This window comes from Mobula birostris, chromosome 15, assembly GCF_030028105.1.
Source record: "Mobula birostris isolate sMobBir1 chromosome 15, sMobBir1.hap1, whole genome shotgun sequence".
In the NCBI taxonomy this organism is placed as follows: Eukaryota; Metazoa; Chordata; class Chondrichthyes; order Myliobatiformes; family Myliobatidae; genus Mobula; species Mobula birostris.
In genome coordinates, this window is record NC_092384.1 from 18,818,104 (window position 1) to 18,845,452 (window position 27,349).

General features: G+C 41.6%; 1 protein-coding gene across 2 annotated transcripts in view; it reads right to left on the bottom strand.

Moving 5' to 3' along the window:
• Positions 1-27,349, bottom strand: part of phaf1 (phagosome assembly factor 1) — a 126,142-nt gene that overhangs the window by 17,802 nt on the left and 80,991 nt on the right. For both annotated transcript variants that reach the window (XM_072279396.1, XM_072279397.1), the window contains exons 5-10: positions 22,474-22,553; positions 12,581-12,675; positions 10,501-10,598; positions 9,303-9,415; positions 485-618; positions 2-85 (exon numbers count right to left, since the gene is read on the bottom strand). In XM_072279396.1, the coding sequence (XP_072135497.1) occupies positions 2-85; positions 485-618; positions 9,303-9,415; positions 10,501-10,598; positions 12,581-12,675; positions 22,474-22,553 (604 nt within the window). The remainder of the gene's footprint in view (position 1; positions 86-484; positions 619-9,302; positions 9,416-10,500; positions 10,599-12,580; positions 12,676-22,473; positions 22,554-27,349) is intronic.

A 27,349-nucleotide genomic window follows, 5' to 3' on the forward strand; every position in this document is an offset into this window, starting at 1 on the left:
CCACTCCTAGAGTGAAGTAGTTGAAAAAGTAGTCATTGCACTTGGAGGGAACCTGCTTGTGAGGGGAGGGAGAATGGATTTTCATCTGTAAAGAAAAAGCACATGGATAATCATTACATGAGCAGAGAAAGGGCAGAAAATCCAACTTAATACAAGGTAAATAGTATCACACTCAAAAAATTCATGGTCAATACATACATATACAGTATCTGTGCTGCTGAGTCCACAGATGGGGTGTTCATGACATGAAATAACGATGTAGTCACTACTGAAATGTCACTGGTGTTAAGCAGTAGATGGGAACTGGCTAACATGAAATATGCATAACTTGTTTTTAAGCAAGTTGTACTGGAAATAACAATTGGTAAGGAAGATTAACATTAAATACACTGCATCTCAAGGTTCAGTCTGTCACTAATAGACCATAAACACAGCACTCCCTAAGATACTTAAGTGTTGGGGATAGATGAATATCTAAACTTACCTTGTCCTCCGACTTGTAGAAAACTTTATGTGGAGATCCCAAAGCACTCAGCACATCCTGGCAGGAATCTCCGAAATACACACAGCGTTCAAATGTATGCATTTTTGTGTCTGCCAGTATGCCAGGACCACAACCTGCAACCAGGAGAGAGGTACCTTAGAGTCAGCTCAAAGTCTGCATGCTGGAGGAACAGAGAATATCACACTTTATTCAAGCGAGTACGTATTGATTATTCAAGCAAGTTAATAAAACCTTAGTAACACACACAAAATGCCTGAGGAACTCAGCAGGCCAGGCAGCATCTATGGAAAAAAGTACAGTTGACGTTTTGGGCTGAAATCGTTCGGCAGAACTGGAGAAAAAAAGCCGAGGAGTACATTTGAAAGGTGGGGGGAGAGGAGATAGAAATGCCAGGCAATAGGTGAAACCTGGAGAGGGAGGGATGAAGCGAAGAGCTAGGAAGTTGATTGCTGAAAGAGACAGAAGACAATGGAAGAAAGAAGAAAGGTGAGGGTGTGCAGGAGCAGTAGAGGGAGGTGATGGGCAGGCAAGGACAACGGAGGGACGAGTGGATGGGAAATAGTGAAGGGGGGAGGTGGAGGCATTACTGGAAGTTTGAGAAATCGGTGTTCATGCCATCAGGTTGGAGGCCATGGATGGACATATTGGAATGTGAATGGGAAGTGGGATAATGGGTGGGCACTGGGAGATCCACTTGTTCTGGTGGACATTCCCTCTAGTGCACCTACACACCTTCCCCTTTCTTCTTTCCTCCATGGCCTCTGTCTCTTTCACCAATCAACTTCCGAGCTCTTTGCTTCATCTCTTCCCATCCAAGTTTCACCTATCGCCTGGCGTTTCTCTCTCCCTTCCCCCCACCTTTCTAATCGACTCCTCGGCTATTCTTTCTCCAGTACTGCCGAAGGGTCTCAGCCCAAAACGTTGACTGGACTTTTTTTTTTTTCCGTAGATGCTGCCTGGCCTGCTGAGTTCCTCCAGCATTTTGTGTGTGTTGCTCAGATTTCCAGCATCTGCAGACTCCCTCTTGTTAATAAAACCTTGTTAACTTACATCGCGGACTTACCAATGCTACGCATCATGAAAAGACTTCGAATAAACATACATTCCTCAGCAAATGGAAACTGGGTTCGCAATACCAGGCTATTGATAAACACAAGAGATTCTGCAGATGTTGGAAATCCAGAAGAATACACAGAAAATGCTGGAGGATCTCAGTAGATCCAGCAACATCAATGGATCAGACCCGAGCAACACACACAGCGGTCTCGACCTGAAACGTTGACTGTTTCTAACTCTCCATAGATGCTGGCTGACCTGCTAAGTTCTTCCAGCATTATGCGTGTGTTGCTCAGGCTATTAATACACCAGCTTTAGGTAAACCTTAGCAGTAAATGAAAACTGGCAACGTTATCTTACAGAAGCTGTGTCTGACAGTATGTGCTAATATTGGAAAAATTAGTACGAATGAAAGTAAATTCCTTCTGCTTTGTTCTAACATTCCTGGAATTCAGTTAAATCTGTGGATAGCTCAAAATAAATTATAACTTTGTTTTATGTGTTTCCTTACCAACAGCTTAGATATCAGATTCTGCAACTAACTTTTCACAATCAGGCCAACAAGTGCAGTGCGTTTAATTAAATCAAATGGTGTTTCAATAAGTGATTGCCATCATTAATTATTTTGCAACTGTATTCTGTAATCCTTTCATCTTTTTCAATGCAAGTCACAAATTAATGGTCCTCACCATAGAAATAGTTTGGTGTGTGAATGGTGTGTATCACAGGCTCTGTGAGATAACGTGCTAAGATTTCTGCGGAGCTTCCCAATAGCTTTGTGGCCAGAGCCAGATAGGACCAGGTGTTACAGGCTCTAATTTGAAATGACTGTACAGCAAGTGCAAGTTGGATCAGTGTACAGAATAATAGATAAAATGTTCACTTATGCTTTACCCTATCACACTAATGGCACTGCTTCCAACTCGTTTCCCCTCTTCTTTCAGAAACCAAACCATCTAAAAACTCTGATGCTTATAATATAATCAATACCAAGTCCTACTCTATAGCAACTCCATGCTTATTAATTTACATTGATCTACCTCTGCAATTTAACCAAATTTAATATTTTTTCATCATGTTCAAATATGCCTACAATAGTCTCTTTCCTCCCCATGTAGCATTCAGAGATGAGTTCAAATTCCACCACTGCTGCTTTGGAAATTTAAATTCAACTAAACATTCATTCCCTTCACTGCACCAAGAGTGGTAGCATTTACCATCTACAAAATGCACTCGACATCCATAGTTCAATGTACACACGTTACCAAAAACTATCTTGAGATTCATTTCCATGCAGGCATTCCCAGGAAGTAAATAAACGTAATGAAATTCTAGAAAAACCATACTAAACAGAGAAAGAACGAGAAACAATTAATGTGCAAAAGACACTGCAAATAAAAATAATACTGTGAACTTGAGTTGTAAGAGAGTCCTTGAAAGTCAGTTTGTAAGTTGTAGAATTAGCCCAGAGTGGTGGATAGCCAGAGGCTTTTTCCCAGGGCTGAAATGGCTAACATGAGGGGACAAAGTTTACAGGTGCTTAGAAGCACGCTTTTCCACACAGAGTGGTGGGTGTGCGGGATGCACTGCCAGCGAAGGTAGTAGTGGCAGATACAACAGGGTATTTCAAAAGACTCTTAGGTAGGTACATGGAGCTTAGAAAAATGGAGGGCTACGTGGTAGGGAAATTTTAGGCAGTTTCTAGAGTAGGTTGCATGGCCGGCACATTGTGGGCCAAACTGCCGCACACTGGATGATTTTTTGTTTTTCACACATCTCTGTAATCTCTAGCGACTGCTGTACATGAAAATCCCAGGAGATCAGCAATTTCTGAGATACTCAAAGCAGCTTATCTGGCATCAACAATCATTCCAGTGATATAGTCACTTAGATCACGTTTCTTCCCCATTCTGAAGTCTGGTCTGAACAACAACTGAACCACTTCTGCATGCTTTTAAATACTGAGTTGCTGCCACATGATTAGCTGATTAGATATTTGCAGTAATGAGGTGTACAGGTGTATCTAATAAAGCAGCCATTGAATGTACAATGTGATTAATTTCTCCAAGAAGCTGCCATCTTATTTCTAAATAACCACAGGAGCTGTTCCAGCGATGTCAAATCCAACCTAAGTCATGCTTGTTGATTTGCATCTGGGTTCACCAGATCTGCAAAAAACTGCAAGAGAGATGTGTTTTTATACCTCTAAAGCAGAGGCACAAATTAATTATTGCACCTACACTGCTAACCTTTACAAGGAGAGCATATTTCAGCGTAGACTGGTAATAAACATCCCTGTTTTTTAAAGATATGATGCATTTGACCCCACACAATAGTTACTCATCTGAACCAGCAGGGGGACCCAAGGCAACACTTCCAGAGAAATTCTAAATCTCAGCCACCAGTTCAAAAGTCACTATGGATTTGTGAATTATTACAGAAAGACTTATAGAAACTTTCCCTCTAAAGACTGGCTGAAACTATTCAAACATACCTAGGCAACATGCCTTGATTTTTTTTTTTAGCAACATAAGCTCATGGAACTGAGGAAGTTGTGGTGAGGCAAGAGTTAGCATAACATCCAGACAAGGATACATTGCAAATAAAACGCAGACAGCTCAGGTATTACGTACACGCAACCCTGTAAAAGTATCAGCAGCAATACAGCACACCTGGAGTCTGGTTTTGCTGTTAACAATCACTATTTCATTAGTAACTACGTAATATAGTAACTTAAACCAGGTAAACCAAGAATGAGCAGTGTTATTCATATATAGGTGTAAGAAAATAAAGTTCCCAAACTCATTCAAGCCCATGTGGCAAGAGTTCAGTCTTACGATGGTATGTAAGAAAGTTCCGTTCAATGCTCGGAGTTGGTGGCGGGGGAGAGGGATATTTGTAAGTCAGGGTGAAATCCACGATAGGAGAAGAACAAGTAAACAGTTGGTCTTCTGTCATCAGCTCCGAATCCACTCACGAAGTATCACCGACAGTGATCTTCACAGAAATATCCTTTCTCACAAGTGGTTACCACAATCCCACGCCCGAATTCAGCTATGGGTCATCCCAAAGTGGTGGCCACAGGATACTCAAACTGAACCCACGTATGGATTATCACCAACAGTAGCTTATCACAAGGGGACCCTCTTCAAGGGAAAACTACCACCCAGGCAAGGGTAGACACGCTGGTAGATTCCACAAGGTTACCCCAATCACACAACGTGATAGCCACTTATCCAGTTCCACGACATACGAAGTAACCCCAACAGTGACTTGCCACAGGGGTGCCTTCTTCAGTGAACTCCCACACCCAGACAAGGGTTAACACACATGAGGTATTCACAAAGGTTTTCCCTCACCAGAGAACCCACTCCTGTGGATTAACTATGTGACAACCACACTTTCGTATTCCAATGGAATCAAACTCACCCTTACGGGGTGAGGTAGTGATCTCTTTGTCACTAGGTTTCTTGTATTTCAAACCTTTCTCTCCCCTCTTCTCTGCACCTGCTTCCAGATGCAGCAACTTATGAGCGTCATTTATCAATACTCTGGATCAATACTCAACTCACCCCTTGTGGGCTACTGAAAGTTTAAACCAGCTCACTGGTGCCTTTCCATGATTGAAACCATCTCAACTCTGACTGTGAAAACGAGAGTGTCCTCGTAAAAGTCCAAACACGCTGCAGAGAGATGTAAACAAGCTGCCAGCAAAGAATGGCTCCGCCTCTCTCCCTCAGTCAGTTAGCAGTAGAAGACAGCTGCTTTTCCTAATGCTGTATTCAGTCTCTCTCTTTCTCCTTAAAAGCATAGTCCATAACGAATGAAACTTAAGATCCCATCACACAGGCAAGAAAGGTCTTTGAAGAGACAATTACTTTATTAGCTTTAAAATATCCTTGGTTGTTAGTTTGTAGTTTCTATTGACTTTAACAGCTCCATTGTGAATGGTGAAAGTAAAAAATTCAAACATAGTTTACCAATCTATAACTGCTAGTCAATTCTATATAAGAATAGTATTTTTCTTTTCTGACTTCAGAACAGTGACTCCTTGAGCACATGTAAAGTATGATTGAGGAATGAGTGCATGTGTTCACAGTCCAGTTAATGACGACAGAACTCCATCTCATCTTCTCTCTAGGCACATTGCAACCCTCGGGAGCCTTGGGACTCAATGATGAATTCAGCAATTTAGGATAGTCAGCTTTTCCTACTTGTGTTAGAATTGATCATCCACCTCAAGGTCACCCACCTTAGTTGTTACCAACTGCATTGAAACCTGTGTGAATGAGTGTGTGTCTACAAAAACTTGCTGTACATTCCCACCAAAAGCCGTGGATGACCCAGGAGATTCGTCGCCTGCTGAAGGCTAGATCTGTGGCATTCAAGGCTGGCGACCCAAGTCTGTACCAGAAAACCAGATACGACTTGCGGAGGGCTATTTCAAGAGCAAAGAAACAACCCTGAGCAAGGTTGTAGGTGACATCAGATACACGCCAACTCTGGCAGGGTTCGCAGGACATTATTTCCTACAAAGTGAAACCCATCATGAATGACAGTGATGCTTCATTATCAGATGAGCTCAACACCTTCTATGTCTGCTTGAAATGGAGAATATAACTACAGCTGTGAAGATCCCTGCTACATCCAGTGACCCTGTGATCTGTCTCAGAGGCCAATGTCAGGCTGTCTTTCAGGAGGATGAACCCTCGCAAGGCAGCAGGCCCCTATGGAGTACCTGGTAAGGCTCTGAAAACTTGTGCCAACCAACTGGTGGGAGTACTCAAGGACATTTTCAACCTCTAACTGCTATGGTCAGAAATTCCCACCTGCTTCAAGAGGGGAATAACTATACCAGTGCCCAAGAAGAGTGGTGTGAGCTGCCTTAATTTCTATTGTCCAGTAGCACTCACATCTACAGTGACGAATTGCTTTGAGAGGTTGGTCATGGCTAGAATCAACTTCTACCTCAGCAAGGAGCTGGACTCACTGCAATTTTCCTATCGCCACAACAGCTCTACAGCAGATGTAATCTCAATGGCTCTTCATGCGGCCGTAGATCACCTGGACAATATCAATACCTAGGCCAGGATGCTGTTCCCAATTGATAATCTACAGAACCTGGGCCTCCGTACCTCCCTCTGCAATTGGTTCCTCAACTTCCTAACCGGAAGGCCACAATCTGTACAGGTTGTTGATAATATCTCCTCTTCGCTGATGATCAACACTGACGCACTTCTGGGATGTGTGCTTAGCCCACTGCTCTACCCTCTCTATATCCATGTCTGTGTGGCTAGGAGTAGCTCAAAAATTTGCTGACGATACAACCATTGTTGGTAGAATCTCAGATGGAGACAACAGGGCGCACAGGATCGAGATATACCAGCTAATTGAGTGGCATCGCAGTAACAACCTTGCACTCAATGTCAGTAAGACCAAAGAAGAGTAAGATGAGGGATCAGCAGTGGAGAGAGTGAGCAGTTTCAAGTTCCTAGGTGTCAGGATCTTTGAGGATCTAACCTGGTCCTAACATATTGATGCAACTATAAAGAAGGCAAGACAGTGGCTATATTTCATTCGGAGTCTGAGGAGATTTGGTTTTTCACCCAAGACACTCAAAAACTTCTACAGATATACATTCTGACAGGCTGCATCACTGTGTGGTATGGGGGGGGGGGGCGGCTACTGCACAGGATCAAAAGCTACAGAAAGTTGTAAAATTAGTCAGCTCCATCTTGGGTACTAAACTCCATGGTATCCAAGACATCTTCAAGGAGCAGTACCTCAGAAAGGTGGCATCCAATATTAAGCCACCCCCATCACTCAGCACATGCCCTCTTCTCATGGTTACTGTCAGAAAGGAGGTACAGAAGCCTGAAGGCACAGACTCAGCGATTCAGGAACAGCTTCTTCCCTTCTGCCATCCGATTCCTAAATGAACATTGAACCCATGAACACTACCTCACTGTTTTATATATTATTTCTGTTTTTGCACCATTTTAATTTAACTTTTATATATAAATTTACTGTAATTGATTTACTTTTTTTCATAATATCATATATTGCATTGTACTGCTGCCACAAAGTTAACAAATTTCACGACATATGCTGGTGATATTAAACCTCATTTTGATTTTTAGCTCAATTTTTCCTCTCTCCACAGGTACTGCCTGATATTCTAGGTGTCTTAAGCATTGTTTTCTGTTTTAGGTTCCCAGCAACTGCTACGCTCTGCATCCTTTTTTTTTTTTTGCTGCAATCACCATTTACCCATTAAGCAGAAGGTTCAGTAGCATTGTGTTTGCCAAAGTTCCCTCTCTCCTTCTCTCTCTCTTCCCCCCCCCCAACACTTTGCAACTGGAAACATACTTGTTTCCTCAATTTTGCTGTCCTGATGTGGGATTATTAACCTGAAACATTAACTCTGCCTTTCTCTCCAGAGATGCTGCCTGGCCTACTGAGTATTTGCAGTACATTCTGCTGTAATTCAACTGTTCAATATATGCAGTTTTTTAAAACTTCAATTTCAATTTGGAGCCACGTTGCAAGGAATTGTGTTTCCAGGGGAATTTGTATACTAATTTCACAAGACAATAGCAGTTGGCCCATTAATAGAATCATTTATTAACCAAGCTCTCAAATGGCCTTCTTTATGCCAACATTTCATTCTAACATGGAATGATGGGAAACTAATCTGTGAGTAGGTAAAGGATGGTATGGTGTAAATAGCAAAACAAGCCCATCAAGAGCAGGAAATCTTCAAAGGATGACAGCTTTCAGAATATGATGTTCCTTTAGTACTTCACCGAAGCCAATCGATATTAAGCACTCAAGTTTGGCACCAGAGCTCAGGTCTCAAACATCTGATTGAAAGTTATCAACTGAACCAAGCTGATTCCCAAGTCATGTAAGACCCTCATCCTAACCCTGAAAATAACTAGACCCAAGATTGATAATTGATCTGTAGCCACTAACTTACAATTTTTACTCTATTGCAGCCAGTTGTACAAAAAAAAAGTTGAATAACCATTTATCAGGTAGATTCCATCCATCTAAGACAACATCCATGATTTGTCTAAAATCACAGGTCTGTATCATTGGCTCTCCACTCAGCCTTGGACAACCTGGACAACAGCAATACCCACGTCAGACTGTTTATTGATTACAGCTCACCATTCAACACCACATTCCTTCAATGCTAATCAACGTTTTCAGCATCATTACATGACAGGAATGGACTTACCACTGCAATATTTCTTAAGTGTAGAAATGCTGCACTGGTCACTCACTCTCTTTATGTGGGAGTTAAAATTCAAATGTGAATCGAGGTTAACACCCAGGCTAGATTCTTCTGATTTTACAAGGAGAACCAAAGTCCACAGTTTATCAAGAAGTCTTTTTTTTTTAATATATACACGTTGCACAGTACTAGATGCCACAAAACAATGAATTTCATGACATATGTCTATAGTGAATAGTAATGTCTACAATAAGCGGATTCTGATTCTAAAGCAGTATAGGTAAGTTTTGTGATTGACACCACTGCTCTCACTATCATCCTGTGCCATTCTAGTTTGTATTAAAATGATACAAATTTACAACCTCAGTGTTTCAACATCCATACATACACGGGGAGTAATTTCTAATCATAATGCACTAAGCAGAGCAAATCAGTATTATATGCATCTTTCACTGAAATGGTTTATTACTCCAAAACAGAGGAAATTAACTTTAATCTTACCTGCTGTTAGTAGTCGCAGTTGGAGGCCAAGGGGTCCCATTGGATCTCTCAGAACTTCAACAGTCTCTGCATAGATGTTACCATAGAAACAACTCAGCGGCATCATGGGAGCTCTGGAAAAGCCAGATTGATATGCTCACTGTGCAGGCATTTCAAGAAACCACACTGATAAATAAATTATTCCCCTTCAGATGGTATTGACACTGTACAGTTCCATCATTTTGCTTTTAGTAGACCATGCTGCCCAGGGACCAGTTTTAATGAATATTAGTGTCAATAGTGAGCATTCAGCACTACAGACCTTGCTCTTAATTGGCATGTAATGTTTTACTGGCAAGACTCATCAAAGTGCAATCCAAGCAACTAGGATCTACCAAGGCTGGGTTTTAATTGCTGTCTTGTAGCTGTGGGACTGTCATAAGACACACTGCAAGGACAGTGCCAATTAAAGGAGCACCCAGCCAGCACATACAATCCAGGTTTCTAAAGCAATCTGGGTCACACAATTGCCGCCAGTTTCGAGTATTTATGTTAAAGATGTAAATTTCTCCTCACCAGCATTCAATTCAGTTGCAAATTCTGCAGCAAGAGGTGCCCATCCAATTGAATATTACTAAAAGGCTTTTGCCTGCTTGTCTTTGTAAACTGTGGCCACCTCGGGTAGATACTGGTATGGCCTGGGTGCAATGTCTGAGCAGGGCTTGGGGACAAGAGAGTTATGAATTGGGGTTCTGATTTGGGAGAGGTGGTTAGGGAGTTGATATGGTGATTGGGGGATCATTGGGTCAGGTTGGGGGCCCAGACAATAAATTACATTACAGGGGACTTTTCTGAGACAGGCTCTTAGCATGTGGCTGGGGTCTATTTGGGGACCCTGTGTAAAATGTACCACTGTGGCTGTACATCTGAGGCAGAAATTGTTGTACTGCCACAACTGTGATTCAGAGCCAAACTGCTCCATTAGATTTCTGTGCAGGCAGCGTACAACTTCAAAGTGAGCTTCACTGCAGAAAGAGCCTGATATTACTTGTCTACTGCTGAATAATAAAAAGGCAAATGACTGAGCCAAAGACATTTTGACAATTACTAAATTCATCTCTAATATTCTTCTTGTCAATGAGCATTTGATGGTCAGTAGAAGCTAAGCCAATCTGGGGGAAAAGAAAACATGGTAACTTCTGTCTGGCAGTTTTCTTACTTTGTGTCCTGTAGACTGTTTGCAGTGTAAATATACATGCGTTTCACAGTCGCACCGTGAGGAATCTGCAGGGAGGCCAGCCCATGAGCAAATTTCGGCTGCAGAAACACAGAATGTTAAACATCTATAGTCATCAGCAAGGACAAATCATGGATAAAGAGAGAAACAGAACATCATTCTAGTAATGTATCCATACATCCTCATTTCAAGCAAATCAATTTCCATCCACTTCCAATCCACACCTCCCACTGCACAGATTCCATAATGCCTTTTGGTTCCATTCACTTCTCCAATACTATTTCAACTAACATTAATTTTTTTCAGTCACATACATAAAACATTGCAGCACAGTACAGACCCTTTGGCCCAAAATGTTGCACTGACCTTTTAACTTACTCTAAGATCAATATAACCCTTCCTTCTACATAGCCTCTATTTTTCCAACATCCATGGGCCGAGCTAAGACTTTCTTAAATGTCTCTCAGTTGCTCATTCAATCTTGATCCGGCTCTCTCCATTATTTCTAGGTTTTCCGTGCTTTTTCTCTCAAGATAGGCACTAAATTTTCAGTTAACTGGGTTATTGGTTAATCAGGGCAACCACTTACCTGGGACAACTCTTAAAAGAACAAAAACTAATCGAGGAAACACCGGGATTCCCTTCATTTATTTGGGACACTATGCTGCTTAACCGGGCAGGAGACTATTGCCAGATAGGTTCTAACTAGCATCAGATGCGTGGACCTGTATGGTCATAAGACCATGTTTATCTTGGACAGTTTTTAAATAGTGTCAGCTGCATTTGCTTGTGTTCAAAAAGCAGTGATTTTTGTCACCGATAGTAGGCGAGAAGTAAGCAAAAAGACAATTCAGAACTGTTTTGCTCACTGCAGTTTCAAGCATTCAGGCTTGGAGATGCCGGAAATGGCCAGGAGCGAAAATGAAATAATTTCATTACTTCCGACAAGTTAGGGCCACCGCAGAATTTGAAGGCATCAACTATCATCTTGAATGTTACAATAAAAATAGAGATTTGGAGGATGCAATTGTTGACAGCACTGTATGATGGCAGTCCATTTTCTGCACTAGGTGTCTGCACAGATTTTGTTCATTTACAGTCAATCAAAAGAACTTGGTAGTGCACACTCAACAAAATCCTGAGTCAATTTCTATTAGGAACTAATGCACAGTTTTATAGTATTGTAGTAGTATTGATAGTGTTCTCATTTGTTCTGTATTTCATTTAAATACTCAAATTGTTACTCAGTTAAAATGCAGTTTGTCTTTTTTATACTATTTCAGCTAATTGTGGCAGCTGCTTAACAGCACCAAAATGTACTGGTCCTGATGTTTCCTAGTTAACTGTATTTGCTTAATTTCCTTCACCATTTCTTTATTTACCAGTATAATATCCCTTGCTCCTGTCTTTCAGTGACCCACATTAAGTTTAAGAATCTTTTCCTTCTTTCCATATTGACAGGAGCTTTTTCAGTCTGTTTTCTCACTGGATTACAAATTTTGTTTAATCTTAAGGCAATTACTTTTTTGACAAAACTCTTCATCCCTTTCTTTCATACTATGTTTAACTCATCAATAGTTAAGCTCAAACAGCTTTCCTCCCCATGGTACCGTAAAAGGATATTTATTTGTTAAAACCTATATATTAATTCCATTAATATTGGACATGGCTTGTTCATTGTCCTATTTTTTAAACTTAGTTTCCATTCTATCAGAGGTAACTCACACCTGAAGCCTTTTTACTTAACTTTATTTAGCTTCAAAACCCTGGTTTCAGGTTGAACTAAATAATTTTCTATCTTTAACAAAAACAAAATTACATTAAGATTGCTCTTCTGTATCAGCTTTTGTAACTGTTCAAGCTACTCTTTCATTCTGGACTCTGTCTGCAGGATTAGTTTCTTAGCACTTACCCCTCTCAGAACCTTGCCTATCTCAAAGAGATCACCGCATATAATTCTAAACACCAATAAGCATCGGACACATGCAAGTTGAAGTTGTCCACTGCAGTCCAAGCAGAAGCAAAGTCATTGCTCTCTATAGCTTGGAACTCATCTTCTCACCTCAAATTTTGGAGCTTCTTTCCAGGAATCCAGTTGAAAGGAGAAAGAAAGCCCTCGAAAGTTGAGATGAAAAAGTTGTTCAGCTGCATTGTACACTGTAGAATGAGAATAAAGAAGAGGTAATAAAATTCAAGCTAGCATGTTTCAATTCCTGACTAATGCAGACTAGAAACTTTCTTTTACAACCTTCCCAACTATCTTGCATCCCCAGGTTATGACAGAGTTCTGTTCCCTTGAACTGTCTGTAACCGGAACAGTTGGCAAATCGGAAATGTGTCAGTGTATCGAATTCCCACGTTGCAGGAGATGCCGACAGCCTTGCAGCAGCTTACAAAACCATAGCACCACTCTCCAAAGTGCTCACTCGTATGTGTGGCTTATTACAAGCTGGGCCGGACCTGCACGTCAATGCTCATTCAACCCTGTTAATTCACACTTTACTGTGCACTTTTCTTTCATGTGTGTACTCTCTCCTAGAGCTTCCACACTGTATTAATCAGAAAATCCAACCAGAAGAGCTTTAGCTGTTATTAGGAGTGTCATGCCTATTGCTTCTATCATTGTGACAAACTCAGTATAATTGCACTGCCTCAAAGCACAGTTTACTTGGTGGAGAAGGAAGAGGGAGAAGCTAACAACGGCATTAAAGGGGTTAACAAGTAATGTAAACTGTTAAGCAACAGCCGAAGGGAGAGATTAACCAATGGAGAAAAACCCAAGAGCATGGGTGCAGTGCTGCAGAAAAAACCTTCACGTGCTTGGTCAAGGTCACTGAAGGCTCATGTCTCAGGAATGATGCCACTACCTTACACAGAAATCCATATGATACAGCCACCCTATTTACCCAGCAACAGTCTTTTACAATCCATCTACCTCATCACACGCTCAATCATTACTCATCGGTCCCCCCACTCACACCACACAAGCCCCATGAAATGCCAGCCGTTCAGTAATGGCAGGCGCATCATGCAGGCACTCACTGATGGTTAAAACTCGTTTAAACTTTACAACACAGGGAGCACCCACTGTGGCTGCTCTGTAGCAGTCAGTAAAATGCCAGCAGCCTAATCTCCATTCCAACACAGGATCCACCGTCCCACAAGTCACCACTTTACAAGAATACATCACAAACTTTTAAAATATAACGAGGGTCTCTGCTGCCACGGCCTGTGAGTTCCAAACCATCATCACCATTTGGATTTTCTTTCCCACTTTCGTACTTCCAAAAATTGTTTTAAATCTGCACCCATGATCTTATCCCACAGCTGAGAGAAGTAAAGGTACAAGCCTTTCCCCTTTACTCCATCTATTTCCCTGAAGGGGAACCTGAGGGGGAACTTCTTCACTCCAATAAAGTGGCCACTCGGTGTATAAAAGCACACCTGAGGCAAGTATTTTCAATTACAGAACCATATTCACATTGTATGGAAACAGGCCCTGTAGCCCAATAATTCCATATTACACTAATCCAACACTACTCCCATTTTATTTTCCCATCTTAACATCAAGTCCTTCCAAATTCTACACTCATCTGCACACACAAAGGCCAATTAAACTACCAACCTGCACATCCCAGCAGAAAGTTCAAAGTAAATTTATTATCAAAGTACATACATGTCATCATATACAACTCTGCAGGCATTCACAATGGAACACAATGGAATCAATGAAAGACCATCCCCAATAGGATGGAAAAACAATCAATGTGCAAAAGACAAAAACTGTAAGTACATGAAGAGAAAAAATAATAACCCATGAGCGGTTTTCTGCAGATATGCTGGGCAGGGAGGGAATAAAATACCACCCGTGGACCAAAACAGAAAGAAATCCAGGCACATCTGTACCCAGACTGGGTGGTGTTGGTCAGCGTCTGCTCTCTATTTTAGGGGCGGCTGAAACAAAATACCTCACTGTAGGAATAAAAAGCAATGCCCTGTCACTTTATTATAGCACAATATACAATTACGCAAGTAAATGCACAACGAATAGCAAATCAGCATAGTGATAATGCAATAACTTAATCCCTATAGACATGCTAAAGCAAATAAACCACAAAGTTGCACAAGATCTAGAAAGAAACCAACTTAAAGACCACAACAATGCTAAACAAGAAAATCATGAAGATGCTGATGAACTTTTGGCCTAAAGTCTGGCACAATCAAGAAGCAAGCTGGATTAGAGAGGACAAAGAACACACTCGCACAATTGAGGACATACAAACACCTGGTTACAATGGTTATGATGAAAATAGTTATACAAAAAACTCTCAACTGAAAACATACCAGCAGTGATATTATTCATAATTATTGGTATAAAATATTTACTTATCTTCATCCACATCTATTAATACATATCAACAATTTTCTTAAAAATCACGAAAAAGTGCCTGAATTTTTAACAGCAGGTAAACATTACCTCTTGCCTGAAAGAGAAATCACAATGACCCATCAAAATGTCATCCCATTACTTGTTTACAAGCTATATATAAAAAATTATAACATGCATCTTGCATCTAATCACCCCTCACTTAGATAACCACCATATACTTACAGAAGAGCAGAAAGGATGCTGTGAGGGTATGAAAGGATGTAAAGAACTGATAATAGATTCCGTAATTTCAAATCAAGCTCCGAGGAAAAGCAGAAAATTTTCATGTTGTCATATTGACTACTAAAAAGTATTTGATTCAGTTCCACACATGGAAAATAGAAGCTCTTACTATATATATATATATATATATATATATATATAAATAAAAATTTCATCCAATACTTGTGAAATTCCTACAAAATCTGATGAAGCATTAGCGTACTACAATCATCTATTTATAAACAACCAAAATAGAAGCACCATTATCAAAATAAACTGAGGCACTTATCAGGGTGATTCTCTATGCCCACTGTGGTTTAGTCTAGCTTTCAACCCACTCTCTAATTTACCAAATCAGACGACAATAGAGTATCAAATCAGAAACAACCAAATGAATCACTGTATACCTTGATACACCTTCTATGCATGGATGATTTGAAATTATACGCTCCTTCATTAGTAAAGCTAAAGCAATTAATTCAAAGGATTTAAAGTACAATTATTAACAAAGTATGTAAGCAGTACACAACCGTGAGATTCATCTTCTCCACAGATAGCCACGAAACAAAGAAACAATGGAACCCATTCAAAGCCCCCTCCAAAAAAAAATCACACAAATGGCAAGAACATCAACCAATCCCTCAGGCAAAAAACAAGAACAAACGAACGAAAACACAAAATCCAAGAGTCCACATTCAGTTCAGCTCAGTGTTCATTATCTGCAGACCACCCTGATTCAAGGTTGCCCAAAAATAGCAATAGAAAAAGGAATGACCATAAACCAGAAAAACACATCATGTGAACTACAGTCCAATCCATAAATAGTGTTGATTAAACCTTGCTCCAGCACCATTCTCCAACAGCATTGAGGAAGGAGGGAGGGAGGGAGGGAGGGAGAGAGAGAGAGAGAGGGGGGGGAGGGAGAGAGGGAGAGAGAGAGAGAGATAGGGGGAGAGGGGGGAGAGAGGGAGAGGGGGAGAGGGGAGAGGGGGGAGAGGGGGGAGAGGGGGGAGAGGGAGAGGGGGGAGGGGGAGAGGGGGGAGGGGGAGGGGGGAGAGGGGGAGGGGGAGAGGGGGAGGGGGAGAGGGGGAGGGGGGAGGGGGGGAGGGGGAGAGGGGGAGGGGGGGAGGGGGAGAGGGGGAGGGGGGAGGGGGGGAGGGGGAGAGGGGGAGGGGGGAGGGGGGGAGGGGGGGAGGGGGGAGGGGGGGAGGGGGGAGGGGGGGAGGGGGGAGGGGGGAGGGGGGGAGGGGGGGAGGGGGGGAGGGGGGAGGGGGGGAGGGGGGGAGGGGGGGAGGGGGGAGGGGGGGAGGGGGGGAGGGGGGAGGGGGGGAGGGGGGGAGGGGGGAGGGGGGGAGGGGGAGGGGGGAGGGGGGAGAGATAGATAGAGAGAAGAGAACGACCGGCACACATAGACATCAGTCTTCAGCAGCAGCGAGAGGCTGGTAGACAGAGCTGAACCCCCGCCCGCCTTCTGCGCCTATCTCGATGTTTTCAATCTTCCTCGATCCTTTAATCAGTGAGATCAGCGAGAAATAGAGTCAATTACGGGATTGCCCCCCATCTCCAAACTTCTTGGCCTTGAGGTTGCTCGCCTGCCAGGAGCTTCTCGGAGGCAACAGAGTGCCAGATCTCTCAATTGACCCAAAAACACACCATCAGACTGTAGATCACAGGCTGCAACAGTACCAGTGATGAAGTTTTAAGGGTGTTGGGGAAGTAAGAAATGATTCTTGGACTCTTGTAAATAACTGGTTAAAATTAAGTGCCAACTTATGCGTGCTCTGTTCTGAATAGTGTACAATTTCTGTTTGTCCTTCACTGAGGAATCTGCCTTTGGCTTGTTTAGATTAACGACTCACAGGTGTCTCTTGAGAATGATATGGGGGCTGGGTTCACACGTTACACACACCGTGCCTTACGGTTTCGCACCACTGATCTAAGTTCCCTCATTTGTTTCAGGAAAAAGGGAGGACTCACTGATAAGGACAAGAATGAACATCTGTCTGTAATTAAAACTTTGATTTAGTGGGCTCTCTTATCTAAGTAATTAAGTTTTGCTCCAACAGACTTGGTGGGAATACCAGTTTATCTAAGTGCTCTTTGTTTCACTAGTTCTATAAATTGTAACATTTCGGCATGTTAGACAGAAGTTCGTCACGAGCCACCTAAGGGACAGGAAACCTGTCCCTATGGTGTTGGGCTTTGAACTTCTTGCCGGCTGAGTTCAAACAAATAAACTGGTAAAAAGGATAAAGTAGAGAACTGTTTGTGGTGTGGTTATTGGTCTGGCGAATTTAAGTTTACACCAGAACCACGTTTAAAAGAAAAAGACATAAAAGATGTGAAAGAAACAGTTTTGTGGACCATCTGAAGAATGTCACCTGTCAAATAGTGCTGAACTATTTTCAAAGGATATATATGTGAACTTTGAACTAGACAACTGCACAACCTTAAACATAAAAAGGTGCAATAGAGCTAGCAGAACATAAAACAGAGCAAGAGGGTAGAGCAGAATCAATGGATGAGTATGAAACATAAGTATTTGGGACATTAACAAGCAAAAAAGATCATACTGTGATAGAAGGAAAACCTTTGACAGAATTTGCTTCAAGGCTTAAGAAAATCTGCCAGAGCTCCATAGTGAAAATATAACAAAGGCAATAACCACATTTGCTATACCCATAATAACATATTCTTTTGGCATAATATCTTGGTCTGAAACCAATCTAGAAAACTTACAAAGAAAAATAACAAAATGAAGTGACAAATCTTAGAAATCACTATGTACACTCGAACACACTTAGATTAACACTACCTAGGGCAGAAGGAAGAAGAAGAATAATAGACATAAAAATTTACACAACAAACAGATAACATCTAAGAATACACTTTCATCAACGAAAACAAGATTCAGCACTCCAGGTGAACATATGCAATTCTGATAAAGTAGCACACACCACTAAACTTAAATGAAAGCAGAACCTAGACAAATGAAGAAACTATCACTATATCCATGGGAGACATCCCCACGATCTGAGCAGACTAGATGTCAACAAGGAAGTGTTGAACACCTGGCTCAGATATTGGAGACGGCAGAAACAGGGGGGTTCCTTGTGGCAATACAGGACCAGGTGGTTAACAACAAAAATTATCAAAAATACATAGTAAAGGACCAACAAGTTCAAGACAATTAATGTAAAAAGTGCCAAGAGAAACCAGAAACAATCCAACATTTTAGAGGATCCTGCAGCAGTTTAGCTCAATCTGATTACTTACACAAGCACAATTAAGTGGCAAACATTATGCACCAAAATCTTGCATTAAAATACAAACTCATAAAAGACACCGTACTTCACTATAAAAACAGGCCTGATCCAGTTTTAGAGTCAGAGTCATTCAAATTATACTACAACCAATTCATTGATATGGTTAGGACAATCCATAATAACCGTCTGGATATAATAATACAGGAAAACAAGCAAGAAGAACTCACAGAACTCAGTAAGTGTAAAACACAAGAAATATGCTGAATTACAAACAGTAAAAAGAGGAAATTGAAACATTGTCCCGATAGTAACATCTACAACTGGTATCATCCCAAGGTCATTACATAATAGCATTAAACAATTAGGCCTACACAGCAATATTTATCTAAATCTCCAGAAAGCCACAATACTAAACACCACTAGAATAATCTGAAAGCTTTTAGCAATTGAGAAATGAGTGAGCTTAGCTATGCTCATACCACAGGTTTTACCAGCTTAAGCTGAAAAAAATACAGCCATAATAATAATAATAATAATAATAATAAGTAATATATATCTAGCACATGAGATAGAGTGAATCCATAGGTTGTGGTAATAGTTCAGTGATGGGGCAAGTGAAGTTACCCCATCTGGTTCAAAGCCTGATGGTTGAGGGGCAATAACTGTTCTTGAACCTGGTGGTGTGAGCCCTGAGGCTCCCACACCTTCCTCCTGATGGAAACAGTGAGAAGGGAGCATGGCCTAGATAGTGGGGTCCTTGCTGATGAATGCTGTCTTCCTGCAACACCGCTCTGTGTAGATGTGCTCAACGGTGGGAGAGCTTTGCCTGTGATGGACTGGGCTGTACCCACCACTTTTTGTTGGCTTTTCTGCTCAAGGGCATTGGTGTTCCAATACCAGTCAATACCAGTACCAGTCACACAGTTAAAGAATTTTGTCAAAGATTAAGATGACAAGCTGAACCTTTGCAAACTTCTAAGAAAGTAGAGATGCTGGCATGCTTCCTCTGCAATGGCACTTTGCAGGACTCAGAACAGATCCCCTGAAATAATAATGGGGATCTGAAAATGAGGAAATGAAGAATACAGTTGCACGAGGAAGTATTGAGACCAAGATCTTGAAGCATTGATTCGTTTTGAGGGGATGATAGTATTGAATGCCAAGCTGTGGTCAATGAAGAGCATCTTGATGTATGTAACTTTGCTGTCCAGGGTTGAATGAAATGGCATCTACCATTGACCTGTTATGACAGCAGGTGAATTGGAGCAGATCCAAGTCACTTCTCAGGCAGGAGTTGATATGCTTCATCACCAACCTTTCAAAGCACTTCATTGTTGTAATGTAAGTGGTACTAGACAATAGTCCTGTCGAAGGGTTTCAGCCTGAAACGTAAACTGTACTTTATTCCCCATAGAGGCTGCCTGGCCTGCTGAGTTCCTCCAGCATTTTGTCTGTGTTGCTTGGATTTCTAGCATCTGCAGATTTTCTTTTGTTTGATAGTCATTGATGCAAGTTACCATGTTCTTCTTAGGTACCAGTAGAATTGACGCCTGCTTGAAGCAGGTGGGTACCTCAGAATGCCGAACCGAGAGGTTACAGATATCAGAGAACACTCCAGCCAGTTGATCTACACAGATTTTTAGTGCTTAGCCAGGTAACCCTTCTGGGCCAAATGCTTTATGTAGGTTCGCTCTGCTGAAGGATGCTCACACGTCAGCCTCAGAGACTGAAATCACAGGAGGCTGTGGGAGTTTGTGAGGGCGTCTCCATGTTTTGACAGTCAAAGCGAGCATAAAAGGCATTGAGCTCACCTGTGTGTGAAGCCCTGCTGTCACCTATGTCACATGGTTTTACTTTGCAGGAGGTGATGGCATTCAAACCCTGTCACGGCTATTGAGCATCCTTCAGTGATTCAAGTTTGGTCCGCAATTGCCACTTTGCGCTAGGTGGCTTTCTGGAGATCATACCTGTACCTCTTGTGTTTTACTTTGTTGCCAGACCTGAAAGCCATTGATCTGGCCGTCAGCAGATTGAGGATCTCACGACTCATCCAGGGCTTCTGGCTAGGAAAGACTCTGAATGATATTGTGTAAAGGCACTTGTCTACAACTGTTTTTATAAGGTCCGTGACAACCGTCATATATTCATTCAGCTCCTCTGAACACAGCCCAATCCACTGACTTGAAGCAATTCTATAGCCGCTCCTCCACCTCCCACGATCACCTCTTTGTTGTCTTTATCCTGAGAGCCTTGCTCTTTAGCCTCTGCCTGTATGCAGGCAGAAGGACAGCCAAGTGACCAGTTTTCCTGAAATGCTATCTTGGCATGGAACAGCAGGCATTCCTTATCACAGTTCAGTAGATTCAATGTGTTGGGACTGCTGGTGCTGCAGATGGTATGTTGATGATAATTGGAAAGAAATTTCTGCAAACAAGCCTGATTGAAGTCTCTGACAATGATTTGAAAGGCATTGGGATAGGCTGTTTCTTGTTTGCTCATGGCAGCACTCAATACCTCGAGTGCCTGCTTAATGTTGGCTTTTGCCGGTAAGTAAACTATAGTCAGGGTCACAGAAAGAACTCTCTTGGTAAGTAGGACAGTCAGCACTTAATCATTAGATGTTCCAGGTCAAGGGAACAAGAGTGCGGCAAGACTGCTATGTTTGAGCACCACAAAGACTTTATCATGAAACACAGACCCCACCTTTTGCCTTTTCTGAGACAGCAGGCCAGTCAATCCTGTGTACCAAGAAGCCCTCAGACCTTACCAATGTATCCAGAGTGAGACATGTCTCCATGAAACAGAGAACACAGCAATTCCACATTTCCCTCCGATACAGCAATCTTGCCCTTAGATCCTCAATCTTGTTCTCCAACAATTGTACATTTGTTAACAAGATGCTGGGTGGAGGAAGTTTCATGCCGTTCATTTTAGCCTGGCTTGGAGCCCACCCCTCCTCCCTCTCTTTTGGCAGCAGTGATGTACTTTTGTCCGTTTAAACCAAGCCTGAAAGTTAAGTCCGCCAAACCCTTCAGAAGATTGTGACATCGCTAGTTCGTTAAGACAGTTCAAAAGTATGCTACTTATACGGAAATTACAGGCTGTAGATTGCAGTGAGAGCAGTTCAAAAGAATTATATTTATAAGTTTTGTAAGCTGCCCACAACATGTTGCCAAGGTTCACCAGTGCCATCTGAATGTTGGGAGTAAACCCATGCAGTCAAAAGGAGAATGTGCTAACTGCACATGGATGCAACCTGGGATTCAGGGCAGAATCTGGGTCACTGGAGCTATGAGGAAGCAGTTGGACAGGCTGTACCACAGTGATAACAGATTCAATATTCAAAGCTGACACTGTTGCACAACCCTACAATGGAAGCATTTAGAGTCCCTGTCACTTTCACCACTGCAGCAGAGTAATTCACGTTCAACTTTGTAACTACAATTGTAGGAGCAACACACGACAGAACCATCACTCCTTCCAAAGTGGGGTCTTGCTCTTCAGTCAAGTGCTCACCTGGTTAGAACACAGAGCGGTACAGCACAGGGACACGCTCTTCGGCACACGATACCCATGCCGAATAGAATGCCAAATTGAGCTAAATCTCTTCTGCCTGCCCATGATCTATATCTGTGGCATATTCATCTAAAAGCATATTAAATACCTCTACCATATCAAGTTCTACCACTAAGCCTGGACACCTGTTCCTGGTGCCTATCACTCGCTGCATAAAAAGTTTGACACTCACAATTCCTTTTAAAATATTACCGTCACAGCTTAAATGCATGTCCTCCAACAATTGACATTTTTACCCGGGAAGAAAGATTTTGACTATCCACATGATCTATGCCCCTCATCATTTTATAAATTCTCCTCAGCCTCTGACACTCCAGAGGAAACAACCCAAGTTTTCCCAACCTCTCCTTGTACATCATGCCTCTAGTCCAGCGGCATCCTGGCAGACTTCTTTGGTATCCCTTCCAAAGCCTTACTGGTCACTTCATCAGGCAAGTTCATATTTTAACACACATCTCTTACCTCCAGGATGAGTTGCTCCAAATGACTGGTCAATCTGCTCTATGGTTGGAGCTATAGCCTGAGAGTTGAAGTGTACACCACTGCAAAATAACAAAGATCAGACACGCTCATTATAGAACGGGTTTGGCACAGAATATAGAGTCTTAGTCAATAAGGCACAATAAGATTATATCCACTGGAGAGGGTGCTTTCCCACACCTCTCCAGTCATCAAAGGTCACTCTGGGCCTTAATTTAATGTATTACAGCCCATAGTCACGCAGAAGCAGAGCTAAGCAATTTCTTTTTGTAGCTCACTGGCAAAAAGCTAACAATTAGATTATGTTCTACTGCACTCCTTTCTACAAGAAACAGCCCATCACCGAACATATCAACTCACTTTCAAGGACTTTTCATCTCATGTTCTTGATATTCATTGGTTATTTATTTATTATTTTCTTTTGTATTTGCGCATTTTATTGTCTTTTGCATACTGGTTGTTTGTCTATTCTGTTGGGTGCAGTTTTTCATCGATTCTTTTGTGTTACTGTGTATGCCCATAAGAAAATGAATTTCAGGGCTATGTATGGTGACATACATGTACTTTGATAATAAAATTTCGTTGAACACTGAACAAGAATTCCTTATACATGTTTCCCAATTGGTCATAATAATAACTGCTAATCATCCATTCTTCATGTTGTAGGAAGAGCCCAATGGAGAAAAGACTAACCTTAAGCCCAATGGAGAAAAGACTAACCAGAATATATTGCAGTTTCAGCTAATGGCGCACAAAACACAGACTATGGGACCCACCCTGGGGAAAATTAGCACTGCCTCATTCACATTGGCCTGGAACTACCAATCATGATCTCAAAGCAAAATCAAGCTGTAACTAGCAGAAAGATGCACTGCAGCAATGAAATGTGCCTCAATGGAAATAAAGTGGTAGCTTTACGAAGGAGTAAGATTTGCTAGTGTATGTGACTTCGCATTGCTGAGGACCGTCTTTTCTGTGATATAAAGTGTTTTGGATGAATCTTTGCTCCCCATGTGATCTACTGTACTAAGTCAAAAACAATTCCTAATTTTTAAAAGCAATAGCAAAGTTATTCATTTTCTATGGTGAACTATTAAGTCTGCCTTTTAATAACAACTTATTGCATCACGTTGGTGAAATTGCCTTGCAAAAATAATCTGAAGGCAGCTGAAAGGTGTGTGGAGCTTGGAGCAGAAACCGCTGGTTTCAATTTCAATGAAACCTTCTTGAAATCCAGACTCAATGTAAATGCAGAGGCTGGGCTAAGACATTGTGAGTCTAACTTTAATTAGAACTGGAAAATTTATAAGGGAGAAACAGATGGGCTGGAGACTAAAGCAAAAGTACTAACAGGTTATAAAATTTTTAGAAGCACAACTCGTGGAATCACTGAAAGCATCCCCCACACAAGAATTTACTGAGGTTGAGAACTGTAATTTTACTTTGAAGCATAATGAGATGTCTGGCTATGTGTTGTGGCATTTGAACTTATGGTTTGCATTACCAGACAACAATGGACTGTTCTATTCTAGGAACCATTTAACTCAGTCAGCCAATTGCATGCTGTATAGTTTGCTCTTAGTTCATGCAGTTAATGCTCCAAGGCTACATCACAGAACCAAACTTTGCATGCTCCAATTCTTTGATTTACAAATATGAAAAATATTTATTGGTGTACTTCCAGATTGTTGTTGACAGAGAAGAGATGCTTATATCACATATTCTAGAATTTTAGGTTACGGCAAACACAAGTTCTGCTGTAGTATTCACAAGGAGTTACCTTTCCATTGAACCCACAGACATTAAGTTAATTTCTGCTCAGCAAAATAGGACCAATCCATGATTTGTAACCATGAAATATCAGTGCTAACTGCAATTCTGTTTAATAAAGTGCAATTTTTTATTTTACCATTACAAATCTGGATATAGGCTTCAACTGGGATATTTCCAAGTTACTCAAAGGCTTTGAACTATGGGTGAGAATGGAACTTAGTATTGAACATTAGAATTACCAAGCCACAAGGATATAGATTTAGGATTGCAACAACGAGCTAGCGCAAAACTTTCTCACACTGACAAGTTGTGAAGAGTAGGGTGCCACAGTGATCAATGCGTTGGCTCTAGTTATTCAAATATTATCAAAGAGTTGACCAAACATCGTGGTACTTGATGTTGATGTTTGATAGCGATACAAAACTCAGAGGGATTGAGAGTGGGGAGGAGGAAGTTATGCGGCTTTAAGGTGATACAGAAAATCTGAGTGAGCAGATGAAACTATGACAGATATAAATAATGTGGAAACATATGAAGTTATCTACTTTGGTGCACAAAACAGAAAAACGGTATTTTTTTTAAATGCTGAGATTGGGTAATGTTGATTTTGAAGGGTCCTAGATATCCACGTACAAGAGTCATTGAAACCCAGTAAGCAGGTGCACCAAGGGATTTAGAAGCTGAATGGTATATTGCCGGTTATTCCAAGAAGATTTGAGTACAAGAGTAACAACGTCTTAATGCAATTATTATTGGGCATCGGTGATATTGTTCCAGGTGTGTTGTGTATGGTTTCCATCTCAGAGTTGTACAACACAGAAATAGGCCTTTCATTACAACATGCCCAAATTGACACTAATCTCACCTGCCCACATTAGGCCCATATCATTCTATGTCTTGCCTGTCTAAATGTCTCAAATGTGCTGATTGTACCTAATTTCACCACTCCAATTATCAATCACTTCCTTCAGTGTAGCAAGTGGAACCACACACAGCACTGAGTGTGTTCTAATCAGTGTTTTGCAAAGTTGCAACATAATGTCCAACTTTTAGATTCTATACCCTGACCTTTGAAGGCAAGCACATGACATGCCCCCTTCACCACCCTATCTTCCTATGTTGTCACTCTCAGGGAACTATGGACTTGACATTGCCTAGTGTCCCCTATCATTTACTGTGCGTATTCAACCTGTTTGACTTCTCAAATATATCACCACACACTTCTCAGGATTAAATTTCAGCTGTCAACACCACCCAACATTCCATCTGATCTATATTCTGCTGTAGCCTGAGACAATCTTCCTCACTATTCAAAACACTAACAACTTTTCTGTCATACATTTTGCTACATTTACATCCTGGTCTCCAACAAATATCCCGCAACGATAACTGCAGCACAGCTGAGTTCACAGACTTCCAGCCAGAGAAAAACATCCTTTCACCTTCTGCCTCTCATCACCAAGCTAATTTTGGATCCAAATAGTTAGGTTACATTGGTTCCCATTAGCCTTAACCATCTGAACCAGACTACCATGCAGTACTTTGTCAGATGTATTTAGGTAAAGTTCTACTGCCTTGCTTGTCAGTCCTCATCATTACTCTTCAAAAATGACACTCAATTAAATTTGAGGGGCTAACTATCCCTGATCAGCTCCCTACCCTTAGAATTTTCTCCAATAATCCCCCTAGCATTGATGCAAAACTCACCGGCTCATTGCTGCTGCCTTTTCTAAGTAAAGAAACTACTTCAGCTATCGTCTCTCCTAAAGGAACAGTCTCAACTATCCTGTCCTAAAGGAACGGTGTCAACTATCCTCTGTCCTAAAGGAACGGTCTCAGTTATCGTCTCTCCTAAAGGAACAGTCTCAACTATCCTCTGTCCTAAAGGAACAGTCTCAATTATCCTCTGTCCTAAAGGAACGGTGTCAACTATCCTCTGTCCTAAAGGAACGGTCTCAGTTATCGTCTCTCCTAAAGGAACAGTCTCAACTATCCTCTGTCCTAAAGGAACAGTCTCAATTATCCTCTGTCCTAAAGGAACGGTGTCAACTATCCTCTGTCCTAAAGGAACGGTCTCAGTTATCGTCTCTCCTAAAGGAACAGTCTCAACTAACCTCTGTCCTAAAGGAATGGTTTCAGCTATTGTTTATCCGAAAGGAACAGTCTCAACTATCCTCTGTCCTAAAGGAACGGTCTCAGCTATCCTCTATCCTAAGGGAACGGTCTCAATTATCCTCTGTCCTAAGGGAACGGTGTCAACTATCCTCTGTCCTAAAGGAATGGTCTCAGCTATTGTTTATCCGAAAGGAACAGTTTCAACTATCCTCTATCCTAAAGGAACAGTCTCAACTATCCTCTGTCCTAAGGGAACGGACTTAACTATCCTCTGTCCTAAAGGAATGGTCTCAGCTATTGCTTATCTGAAAGGAACAGTCTCAACTATCCTCTGTCCTAAAGGAACGGTCTCAGCTATCCTCTATCCTAAGGGAACGGTCTCAGTTATCCTCTATCCAAAAAGAACAACTTCACCTGTCCTCCATCTTAAAGAAATAACCTCAGCTATTCTCTATCCCAAAGAAACAACCTTAGCTAACCTCTGTTCTTCCAGCACGTGTGGCTAACAAAGATTTCTCCTCCTTTGTTTTCCATAGCAATCTGGGAAAGGTATCATCAGACACTAGGGATTTGTTAAGTCTTGTGTCCCCTATCACTTGACACCTTCACATCTCTCTGCTTGCAGAATCCAGAAGTATTCATTTATCACCTTGCCTACAGCTCCTGCCTCCACTTTAGGAACTCCTTCTTTCCCTGGCTACCCTCTTGTGCCTGATATACTAATGGAACATCTTGGATTCTATTCAAACCTCATTTACCATGGACATTCACAATCCACTTTCGCCCTGCTAATTTCTTCAGGTTGCCTTCTGAGCGTTCTATATGAATATCTCAATTCCAATTGCCCATACCTGCTATATGTTCACTTTATTTTCTGATGAAACTTTCCTGAAAAAAGGGACATATGTGACACAAAGAGTATGCAATAAAGATTCAGCCGGATTGTCCTAGGATGGTGGTTTTGCCTTAT